This window comes from Rhinichthys klamathensis, unplaced genomic scaffold (assembly GCF_029890125.1).
Source record: "Rhinichthys klamathensis goyatoka isolate OS25496 unplaced genomic scaffold, OSU_Roscu_1.1 h1tg000157l_1, whole genome shotgun sequence".
NCBI lineage: Eukaryota > Metazoa > Chordata > Actinopteri > Cypriniformes > Leuciscidae > Rhinichthys > Rhinichthys klamathensis.
The window spans coordinates 3,449,236-3,462,190 of record NW_026606692.1 but is presented as its reverse complement, the minus strand read 5'-3'; the positions used below and the strand labels follow the sequence as shown (position 1 = coordinate 3,462,190).

Sequence of the window (12,955 nt, the reverse complement as noted above, 5' to 3'; positions counted from 1 at the left end):
ATCTTAGAGGAGTTCTCATGCATAATAAACGATCCTGTTATTTATGGCAGCGGAGGGGCGTATTTTGCGCTTCTTCATGCTTGTGTGTGTGTCATGGACGTTTAGATGTCATAGTCTTATCACTTTGTGTACGAAAAGGACCTCAGAAGGAAATTTATAGGGGTGAGCGTGTTCACAAATGAGAGTTTATCTAAACTATTGCATTGCTTGACTTTTGACTGTGTGATCGATTTTTAAACTATCTTTTAAACTAACCATGATTCTAACATCTAAACTTTACTTCCCTTTTGGCTTTTTCAGGCCTAAACACTCTGTACTAAACGTTTTGTTTTTTCTATTTGTGTAATGGAAAATTCTAAAGTGCTAATGATGACAAATATAAAAAATATACTGTGTGCATTGTGTCATGATATATTGAGCAATCAACTGAACTCTTAAAACTTTCCACTTCTTTTTGATGATTCGAGATAGTTTTGTTTATGCCAGTAACAGAAGGGATAAAGGTGGAGGCTTTCTTTACAAATTGAACCAATCATATTGATAGAAGGTGACAACATGTTAGTCACGATGATCTCATTTGTTGTGTTTGTCTCTATTCTATAAAAACTGTTGTATTCGTGTTAACTGGTGGGATTCTCTATGAAATTTCTCTGAGATCCTCCGGCCTTGTTCCTTCTTGGGGGAGATTCTCTGAGAACTGCTCGGGAAGATCTCCCGGCCGTGATTAAAGCGTTTAAAGGACATTTGCTGAAGTCTGTCTGTCATTACTGCTGCAAAGCAGGTCAGTGTAGGGAACCAGGTGAGTTAGTTTAGAAAAATAGATTACTGTTAGGGAACGTCCATGTGGAGACGACCCAGGTAGACTTAGACTAGGTACGTGGTTAAGTTTAGGGAAAAATCTTCCACAACTGTCAGCATAAAGCGGCTTACAAAGGAAGAGGCCACAGCTTTTTTAGTTTTATTTATATAGCATTTAATTATTTCAGTTAGCTTTTATTTTTATATTTTAAGTTTACCTTTTAACTTTTAGTTGAACATTTTGTTTTGATTTGTTTTGATTATTTCATTTAGTATTGTTTATATTTCTATGTATCTTTTTTAATTTTTATTTCCGTTTTAGTCATTTAGTACCTCAACTTAAACTTACCAAAGTAAGTTAAGCCAAAGTAACAAGTTTTCCCATCTAATATTTATATTTTATTTTTTATTTCAGCTTTATCAGTTAACGAAAATTTTTTAGTTAGTTTTAGTTAATGAGAACAACACTGAGAGGTGTTCTTACTGACATACAAATCGACCAATCACATTTCACTTTTATTTGTTTGTTTGACATTTTAGGGATGGGAAAAGTCTCTTTAAAGGGGTCATATAATGGTACATGCACTTTTACAAGTTGATTACTGAAATGTGTGTTGGCAGTGCCTGTACACAACCATCATATAATGATAAAAATCCATCCAGTGTTTTTGTTTTAATCTCCTAATATGTTTTCCCCTGCCTCAAATCGAGCCGTTCGACCGTGTGACGTCACACGCTCGGAAGCCCCTCCCACGATTGTTGATTGACAGCAACGTTTCAACACAGACCCGCCCTCGCTCGTGAGCGAGCGAGCTGTCAATCATAGTCTGCGCGGACCGGCGCGGTCATTGTTGATATGCTGGAGCACTGTGTATGAGCAGAATGGCGTCTAAGCGATTGTGGTGTTCTGTTCTTGGGTGTAATAACGAACACAGCAGTCATTTTAATGTTCCTAAATCCGAACCGCTGAAGACGCAGTGGCTGAGTTTGTTTTCGAAAAGGGAATATTCCCCACGAGCAACCTCAATGCTCTCATGTTTGCGTGAATCATTTCTCACACCAGACTGCTTATAAATGAGGGTCATAAAGCTGGTTTTGCTAAGAAGCTGCTCATGAAAAAAGGATCGGTACCAGCTATTCCTGTTCCTGCTGAACCTCTAGAACATCTGAAGTGAGTGTAACGTTTTATTAAACTTTATATTAATATTTATATTAATCTTTGCAAATCGCTAGCTGCACGCTTCACAATAAAATGCGTCTAAGGTTTACACTTAGGGTACATTACGGCATGTTTTCTATGTATGATGGTAGAATAACATCTTACAATACTAATGAGAATTTCTAAAGTATATTACAAACTTTTAATTTAGACCCTAAAGAATCAGCTTGCACAAAAATGGCATTATTATGACCCCTTTAAAGCAAGTCATTTCCCTTGACAGCCATATTTGAAATCAAAATCTCCAAAACTTTTGGTCAAAGTTGTTGCTCAATAGCATATTTCAAATCAGGAATAAAATTTGACAACAATGTGACAATATGACAACAATCACAAATTGTCACAAATCATGCAAAAATAATTTTCTGGCTGCATGGTCTAATGAGGATATGTGTTCTACAGTAAAAAACAAATGAATCGGCTCTTAAATGTATCAGGACTTATTGTTGACTTTTGCACTGCTTCCATCATAAAAACAATTGACTTAACTTTTTAATGCAGCCATTTAATTTTTCTACCATTTATTGTTGCCCATTTCTATGGAGATTCATTTCCGCCACAGAATAAAAAATAAAAAAGGTAATTCTGACTTCAGACTTTTTTTGTTGTTGTTGCAATCGCGAGTTTACAATTTACAGAATTTACAGAATTGCTTGATATAAACTCGCAATTTCATGTTATAAGGTCAGAATTGGGAGATATAAACTCACAATTGCGAGAAAAAAGTGAGAATTGCAAGTTATAAAGTCAGAATTGCGAGATGTACAATCGCAATTGCAAGAAAAAAAAAGTCCGAATTGTGAGATAAAAAGTCACAATTATCTTTTATTCCGTGGTGGAAACAAGCTTCCATTCATTTCTGCTTTAACGTCTCCCTGAAGTAGCTTGTAAATAGTAGTGTACGGCTGATACTGGTTCATCTAAGATTTGAATCTTTATAGAAATGACTTTTAAGACTTGTAGAGAGAGTGATGGTTGGGTTTTGTTTTTTGCTGCTAATCTCCAATAAAGAGTACAGACTCTTTCATTTGTATTCTTAATGTGACAGCACTATACCGCCAGCCAGGCCTTTCGCACACATCTGTTCCTCATCACTTTTCAATTATCCCCGTGAAAGTGACCCAGTCCCTTAGCCGTCACCCCATCACATTCTCAGTTTGTGCCATTCGAATGAAAAACAAACCTATACTCCTTTTTTTGGTGTAATGTTTTCTTACTTTTCCATTCTTCATTGATTGATTAACATTTTCAGCACACTCCATGTGTAAATGTTTGGTGACAGTCCATGAAAACTATGAAGCTGAAATGTCACATTTCTTGTGGTAGCCACAAATACCACTGTTGGTTTAATGTGGTATGCTGAAAGACTTTGCTCTTTCCCGAACGCTAAAACACAGAATAAATGAAGAACGAAAGAAGAGTTACTGCTGCCGTCTATGTGTAAAGTCTGTCGAGCAGAAATCAAGGTTGTGTTTCTCAATCAACTCTTTTGTTAAGATAGACACAGAATATGATCTGAGTATCACCCTTTAGGAAAGCCAAATACGAAGTGAAATCTCTTGAATATCTCAATTGTTTTTTTTTTATTATAAGCAATGAGATCAAATGGTGAGTAAATATCACCTTTTCCCAGATGTTTCAGTTAAAGTAGATATCTCAACAATGTCTCAAATTCAGCTCAGAATTGCCCAGATTCTAAGTCTGGATTCAAAAGCCAGAGATCTCAATATGAACTTCAGAATTTCTCATCAAATTCTTCCAAAATCAACATTTCTCATCAAATTCTTCCAAGATCAAATCATTTAGTTTTATGTTTGTACTCTTACTGTATGTCAACAACTGTCTTATTTTGTGTGTATTTTAATCTTCCAAAGTAATTTTAGAAGAAATTAAAGAAGTTAATGACATTTTAGAAGTTAATGCTCCATTATGTCTCGAAATAGGAACGCTAAACCTCAGAGCATTAAATGTACTTTTATGGTGGTACGTTTGCCTCATGTTTCCCAGATTCTTCCATGCATGGATGAAGAAATGAGACGTGTGGATGGGCATAAAACATAATATTGCAGCAGTGCTTTTGGAAGAAGAGGGCTGCACGAATGGGATATTTAATGTTGACGTGTAACGGAGAAGCTATGACTCACGCCCTTGTGTAAATACCGAAGTTCCCCTGAGTGCTTGGCAATGCCACAAGCAATACATGTTCATAAGTGTTTATGCATTCATGCAACACAAGGAAAGGAAGTGCACGGGAACACCAGGGAAAAATCCGATACGTATTCATTGAATCATACGTACCTTCATCTAAACTAATTACTCACAGGATGCATTCTTGCAATCTGTCTTCGCTGTTTTCTAGCAGGTTTTCTGTGTCCACATGCGTCAGAGCACACTGTTGTCACAATTTTGAGTTTTTATAAAAAAAAAAATGATTATGAAGTTAGAAAATCGTCCTTCGTGAACGGCCCCTTATATAGTAAGAAAAAATAGAAGTCTCAGAACCTCATTTAAACCAAAGATGTATTTTAGTGGATAAAACAAACAGAGGAGAATGACAGCAGGCTTATGGAGTGAAACAGGATATGACCTCATAGTCTTTGAAGCCCTGCCATTGCTCCTGTGTAGAGAGGGGTGTTGAGTGAGAAAGACCTGATGACCAATTGTACACATGGTGCTCTGTTCCTCACACACTGGAAAAATGATTTTGTGGTGATGTATATAATAGAAAGGATTCAGTACTTTCTATTCTGAATATATGGTAGCATTTTATTTTACAGTCCTGTTCTGCATGTCCATACTGTACTTATTATAGCAATTACAATGGGTTCTAACTACTAACTCTGAACCTTCACCTAACCTTAACCCATGTACTGTAGTTACCTTATATTACCAGTACTTTCTTGGGTAACTATATATTATAATGTTTGAAAATATTAAGTAAATCTTATATTTGTACTCAGTTCAAGCATGAAGAAATGCTCTTGTTTGTTATGTGTCCTCAAGACTTGATCCAAAAGTAACATAACTCTTTAAAATACGTTTACAGAGTAATGCAATTAAATAAAATCTAGACAATTTGATGGTGTTATAAAGTCATGTTATCATACAGATTAGACAACATGCATTCAGTCCACCACATTATTGTGCAGATTTATAATGTTCCTTAAACAAAAGTCTATGACTGTTTGTATATATTTTTGTTATTTTGAAGTTATTTTATGTGCTATCGCATCAGATATGTGTTATTCTGTCAACTGAAATGCTGTAAGATTTAAACTAGAGTTTATGTATTGTTATATTTTTGACATTTCCCCCAAAAAAGGCAAAACATGTGCAACATTTTAAATGATATCTCTCACCTTTTTTTGTTTAAGTCATATATGCACGGATATGCTCAGACAGACAAAATGCACAAAATCAGCCACGCAGGAACCTTTTCGAGATATGTTGATGGATGTGATTTTCAGAGGTGAAATTATTATTTTAAATGTGAAGGTAAAGCTGTGCTCACATTAAAGCTCAGGTCACAAAACATTATAAAACACCCATGCATTATAATCGAAAAAGTTTCTAAACAACCATAATTTAGTTTATAATGACTATTTCGACCTTCTAAAAGTTTGTGTTTGTTGTTGTTGCTAATATATCTTTAGGATTTGCATATAAATGGAATCTGTTGTGATTGGCTCTTCATCATATGTGGCCAGAATATCTGAAATTATTATTGGAATTTTTTTTTATTATTATTATTATTTAGATTTTTAGATTGTGGCATGAAAAGCACTCCAACCTTGTCTGCTTAAAGTTAACTTAAAGTTGCATACATGCATAAAACTATGTAAAATTAGTCCAATAAATCGGCCCATTGAAGTACTAAAGCTGAATGTTAAACACTCTGCTGTGTTGCATGAAAATCTGTCCTTCCACTTGACTACTGTAAATTCCTGGTGTGAATGCCTCCCCAAAAGCAGTTCTCAGTGAAGTATTTTCGGCATGGCATAGCTCTGCTGTGTCATTATAAAACCTCTGTCTGTAGTTAGAGCTTGATTGTAGAGCTTGGTTTGGGTGGGGTGGGTTGTGTTCTGTGGCCGCCGGTCCAGAAACATATGACATTTCGGCCTTAGCTCACGTTTGTCATTTAGTCTGTGCCAACGGACTGAGAAACACACCTTTAATCCTTAAATTGTGTGTTTGGCACAACAACAAAAAAACATTCATGTTGAGGCTTTAAAGTATGGAACATTATACTTCACTGTATACATTTTTACATAAAAAGTTAAACAGTAAATTATTCTATGATTTACGGCAAGTTTAAGATTTTATGCTAAGATTTAATGTGAGTGGCATTTAGTTATCATTTTGGAAATTAAATAGTCTTGCATGTATAAGTCTTAAACTTTTGTCTCAACTATGAGTGAAAAAAGAGATATTGGGGAGTTATAACTTTTGGTTCAATCGGAAAGGGAATGTTGAGCACATTGGATTCTAGGAATTATGTTCTGTTGTGTTTTGGACAAATGGTGATTTAAGTATTTTATGCAACACAAAATTTGCATGCTGTATATACAGTCAAAACAAAATTTATTCAGACACCATCAACATTTCTCACATTATCACAGTTTATTCGCTATAGTTTAGAAAATGGTAATACAATATGTCAAGAACTCATAGTTATCAAATCACTCAGTTGATACACTCCAAACAATGCTGGGTTGTTTTAACCCAAATTTGGGTCAAATATGGACAAACCCAAATGTTGGGTTAAAAATGTAATTTAAAATTTTAACCCAACTTCAACTTTCACTTTCAACTGTACATTTTTTAATTACATTTTTAACCCAACATTTGAGTTTGTCCCTATTTGACCCAAATTTGGGTTGAAACAACCCAGCATTTTTTAGAGTGTAATACCAATTTACGGTCAACCAATTACCAAGCAATGCTTAATTTTGTTCAGTCTGTGGTGTAAAAAGGTCGCAGTAGCAATTAAAGGAAAAAACACATGGTCAGGTCAAAGTGTCTAAATCATTTTTGGTCCCAAATTTGTATACATTTTACTTGTATTTTTGGGTATAATATGTCACAGTTTACTTTATTTTGCTCACCTCACTTACATGAATGAACTATATAGTGTCCTGCACCCACTAGTAAAAAAAATCAAAAATGATATCTGGTGTCTGAATAATTTTTGGTTTGACTGCATACTGCACAAATAATAAGAGTACTATTCTCTTCTGAACATGAGCATTGTGCATGAGTGAGGTATAAGAAAAATGAAATCCTCAATGTATCCTTTAACAGTCTAAAAGGATGAGATTTTTTGAAATAAGAAACCGTGAAATGTTAGTTCATCAGGAAGGAATGGCTATGCACTAGACATTAATCTAGTCCAACTGCTGTGAAGGTCGACAGATCTGGCTTTGCTCCTGCTCTGCCCTTGACGACCCGTGTGGTCAGGTCTGTCCCCCTGCAGGTCAAATCAGGCAATGACTTCTGGGCAATGGCAGAACATGAAATAAACATTGCCACACATTGCCTCATGTAGCCTAATTGTCCATTGCCCACATTGTCTCATATCACGATGACCATTACTATGCACGTGCATGGGCAAGATTGTGAACTTTGCATTTGTGTCGCGTGCATGTCACCTTCCTAGAAAGGTGAACTTGAATTTGTACCATTTATCATAGTTTCATCATGTCATATGATATCTCGAAAGTTAATTGCATTTCAGGCTGTGTATTGCTAGAGAGGAAGGCCAGTCAAAATCCAAAAATAACATGCACTGTAGCTTTGTGTGAGTGTGCGAGTGTGCGTCTGAGTTACTGGAAACTGATGAGGTACACAAGTGTGTGTGTATGAGAGAGCGAGAGGGGGGGAGAGAGAGAGAGAGTGCTGATGTCTGATTCACAAATGAATCATTGCTTTTGAAACAGTTAAGTATCTGTACGTCACATGACTCTTAGAGAGAACATTAACAATTTGTCTTCAAATTGTGTTCAAAAACTGATAAAAAGTTATCACAAGGCTATGTAATACTTCTCATTGTTAAATTGCTGCATTCAGCAAATATGTTTGTAAAGACAATAAACTGAATAATGTACTGTTGTGCTTTATACTTTACAGTAGCCTACTTGTACTTGTATTCGAAGTAGTGATAAAAATAGGATTTCATTTCAAATAAAAACATGTAGGCAAAAATGCACCAGTTTTGTGCCCAACCAAAAAATAAAATAAAATAAATAAACAAATGATTTTTTAAAGAATTCATTGAAATTAAGCGATTCGCTCAAATGAATCCGAGTAGGCTATCAGTGCTTACGCGAGAGAAAGAAGGATGATTCACTAAAAGATCAACAAATATTTTAATAAATCGCTTGAATCATTCACATTTATTTAGTTACAACAATAATAATAGAAATATTAATACATGTAAAATTTCACGCTTCGACCTCTGTGGTAACTTTGAGCGACGGCCGTTTCTATGGACTCGTTCATTGAAATGAACCGAATTGTTCAAATGAATCCGACTCTCAGCACTCAGAACTCAAGAGAACAGGTGTTTAACAGATGTTTCAGAGACATTTTCATTCAATACTTTATGTACTGCTTAATACAGCGAATACATTATTTTAGAATAAAGTTCAACATAAGCCTATATTATTTAAATACCATAAGTGGGGTCTATGGTTTTAATCAGTTTTATTTTGATGAATATAACATTGTGACTACATGAAAATAGCTTTTACTGTTATAAAAAGACGGATTTGTGAGCATTAGAGGAACTGAAGGTGCAGAATAAACACGAAACACAAGTGATAGTTGTCATGCGGTGAATCCGTCCAATCAGGGAACAGCTGTGTTATTATCAGAACTCTGGAGAAACTGCGATGGCTGAGTCAGCCGTCTGCTCTCTGCGCTGTCTCAAGTCAGACAACATTTCTAACCAGCATGCAGTGCATGAAGCAGTGCATGCTGGTTAGAAATGTTCATGCTGGTTAGAAATGTTCATGCACTGCTGCCTCGATCTGAGCAGCGCTCCATAATGCCGAACAAGATTAAAGAGAGATCATTCAGGTAATGATTTAGATTACAGCCCGGAAAGTGTGTAATTAAGAGGAATTTACAGTGTAACTTTCTGTAATTATAGTGTCCCTATAAAGTACTTACATGTAAGTATAAGGGAACAATATGTAAAGTTTGGGGAATAAAGGGGTAACAACCAGGAGAATTAAAAAAATATTTACACTGTAAGTATTATAGAACTAAGGGGTGCTAATTCTACTATTATACAACAATCTTACATTTGGGAGCAATTTAGCAAGAACATACACTGCGTACCTTTTTGTAACAATTGTGTACCAATACATACTGTATAGGCTTTTTAAAAATTATATACATATCTATGCATATCTATTTTTTTTTTTTTTTTTGATAGTGCAGATGTTTATGTTTGGGCTAACATGTTTCAAGGCAAGAAAAGCTAAGACTATTGCAATTTTTTTTAAATATGGGAAATATATCTGGTTTTATGTGGTTACAGGGTAAGGGGTGCTTGTATAATAAATAAAGGTTTCCGAGTCAGTGATATAAGATTGTGTGTATGCATTTTTATTGTACTTACCCTGTAACTACATGCACAAGAGGGTAACAAGAACCACTTTAATTTACAGCCCGCAATGTCACACTTACCCTGTAACTACATGGAACAAGAGGGTAACAAGCACCACTACATGAAACAAGAGTATATTTCCCCAATATTTAAGCAAAAGTTGCAATAGTTTTTGTTTTCAGTGCACTTTTGTTAAAAAGATTACTTTATAAATGCATAGATATGTACCCTGTGATTTTTTAAAAGCCCATACAGTATGTACTGGTTCACCATTATTTCAAAAAGGTACGCAGTGTATGTTCTTGCTAAATTGCTCCCAAATGTAAGATTGTTGTATCATAATAGTAGAATAAGTTCCCCTTAGTTCTATAATACTTACAGTATAAATAATTAAAATAAATTCTCCTGGTTGTTACCCCTTTATTCCCCAAACTTAAAATATTGTTCTCTTATACTTATATTGTAAGTACGTTATAGGTACACTATAATTACCGAAGGTTACGCTGTAAAATCGCTTTAATTACGCAGTACTTTCCAGGCTGTAATCTAAAGCGTTACCATAATTCAAAAACGAATATAAAAAAATAAAAAATAAATAAAAAATTGAATCACTGGAACCTTCTGTATTTATTTAGCTACTATGCTAATAATAATAATTGGTCACGCGTAAAATGGCGCGCGGGACCTGTGGTAACTACTTGTACAATGACCAATTCTATGGATCCGTTCATTGAAACGAACTGATTCGCTGAAATGAACCTAACTTTTAGAGAGAGAGAGAGAGAGAGAGAGAGAGAGAGAGAGAGAGAGAGAGAGAGAGAGAGAGAGAGAGAGAGAGAGAGAGAGAGAGAGAGAGAGAGAGAGAGAGAGAGAGAGAGAGAGAGAGAGAGAGAGAGAGAGAGAGAGAGAGAGAGAGAGAGAGAGAGAGAGATGTTCTCTAATCAGTGACAGAGGGGAGGCGGGCCAAGAAAGCTCAGTGTAATGCGATAGCTGCGCCGCTCAGAAATGCTATTACACACATACTGACTCACTCACTCGCGCTCTCGAGCACATACATCCACACGCGCTACTGCCACAGCTCTGCGCGAGCACACCAGTGCGCTTCAACACGCTTCTGCGCAACACCAATCCCTCTCCAGTCTGCCAGTTTGGACAAAACTTGGTGCCTCCTGAGTGTGATCGAATGACTTACGAGAGCAAGAAGATATCAGAACACTCAAGCTGTGTCCGGAGGGCAGCGTGTTTTAAGCAGACGATTAAGGGACAAATCCCTGCGGAAACCTCTATCAACCCATCGGAGACCAATAAGGCAATGGAGCGCAATAACGCACGCAAATCCGCGACTGCTTTATAACGGAATACAGCTGAAGACCTCTGATTTATTTTAAAACAGGCTGTTTTATGACAAGGCATGACTTTTTATCAATACATGACATAGATCATGTCATGCACAGTTTGCATTTGCTGTGCGCAATGGGCTCAACAGAACTGCCTCTGAAAAGGACATTCTGAGCATTATAAAGACAAAACGGCTTATTTTGTTTTCTTTTCTTAGTCTGAATTATAGACATTTGTTCCTTGAAGAAGATCACTAGTTGAACACAGGTCACTTCTTCAAGGCAGCACATTTTTGGAAAGATGGATTTCTGGATATCTCACCAAGGGATTGCATTTATCTTTTGCTTCGTTCTGAAAGTCAGCGCAAAAGAAAGTAAGTTTGTCTTTTTCTTTTTTCTTTAACTTTCATAACGGTATCTGTGTGTCTAAATTCCCATCCAGTGAGGCTATCCGCAAATGGCAAACAGATTTCTCTCCTGGCGAAGCGAACGTCTGCTGTCCGGGCAAACCATGCCGAGGAAAGGAGTGCTTCTGGTTTTATTTAGTGAAGAAAAAGAACAGCTTTATATCTAACAAAGGGAAAATGAATGGTACAGATTATTTGAGCCATGACCTGCGTTCCCTCGCACGTTTAATGATTCCTTAAAATAAACGTTTTGCTGAGACATTAGCCTACCTATTTTTCCACAATATTCATTAAGATGAAACCGAGACGGACTTAGGAAGCTGGACAACTTAGACTTCCAGACCAAACTGGGCGGTAATTAGTTAATTTATAATTATAAAAAGTTTGACTAAAAAACTTAAAATAAAGGCTTTTAGAGCCGGATGTCACATGATAACTTTTTTTAGTTTCTCAAATAAATCATAATGCAGCTCTATACCCGTAATGTAGGCTATTCAATAAAGAACCATATAGCCTAGCAAATGGGTCTAGCATATTGCAATAAAGAACGATTGAAATACATTTTTAACAGGAAAAAGCAGAAATCACAAAGTGAAATCTAGCCATGTTCACTGCAACCTTGGCAGAAAATATCACTACGTCGCGTTACGAGTTTAGTGTAAGTGATTTTGGGTATTCAACTGTTATGTGTAAGTTTTTGCGCTTCTTTATATGGTAGCTATAGGAGGCTAAGATATACCGGTTGTATGAAACTGAATAAGTTAATTACGATTTTCATGTTCCATGATATTTGCGGTATTCGAAGTAGGCCTACTTCACAATATAGCTAGTGTTTTGAAAGGCAGTGCCATATAGTTTTGTTAGTGTAGCTATTGTTGATGGTTTATCCGTCCTAAAAAAAGATTATTTAGGTTTGCGCGTGAAGAACATCAGCAGATTTTTTACTTTAATTTTTTAATTAAAAAGGTCTTTGTATACTTGGTTCCTCACCGTTGAATAGTGAACAGTCGTTGAGGACGTTTTGAAACGGTCATCGTTGGTCTTCATAGAGGCTTTTACTGGAAAACAGAGTCAAGGCGCGAGCGGACGGCAGCACGCATGTACAAAACATGTAGCCTATCGCGCATTTGTTCATTACGATGTGTTTCGCCCATTTCTCCCGGAATAGCAAAACAATGGTTCATTAGAAGCTGTTAAATAAGCAGAAGTGATAAGTCTGCAACAACACAATGCCGTCCAAGTTTTCTCGGGAGATGTCAACAATGCATTTTTAATTTTAACGTCAACTGCTACTAAAAGAGAAATTAAGCATTTGAGTTGGCTAATTGGTCTTTTGACTCAAAACCTTATTACTGTGACAATATACATCTTAACGATGTTTTGTGTAAGTGGGCAGTGGGCACTACCATGTTCAACGACCTATTAAACTGTCATCTGTCCTAGTCATCTCAAAGAATATGCTGTATTTACACCTGCAGTTTTAGGCCAACAGGTTAAAGAAATGATGAAGCAGCTTAATAAGTGAAAGGTCTTCAAATGAAGGAAAGTTGCAGCTGCAGATGAATGAACCCTATAGAGTCTT

The 12,955-nt window shown here is 36.1% G+C and overlaps 1 protein-coding gene across 2 annotated transcripts in view; it reads left to right on the top strand.

Annotated features, from left to right (window-relative positions):
* The first annotated feature begins 10,637 nt into the window (after nucleotides 1-10,637).
* Nucleotides 10,638-12,955, top strand: part of nrp2a (neuropilin 2a) — a 69,671-nt gene continuing 67,353 nt past the window's right edge. The window contains exon 1 of one of the 2 annotated variants that reach the window (XM_056258673.1): nucleotides 10,638-11,340. In XM_056258673.1, coding sequence (XP_056114648.1) covers nucleotides 11,268-11,340 — 73 coding nt within the window. In that variant the 5' untranslated portion in view covers nucleotides 10,638-11,267. The remainder of the gene's footprint in view (nucleotides 11,341-12,955) is intronic. The other variant, XM_056258672.1, reaches the window with a different exon arrangement.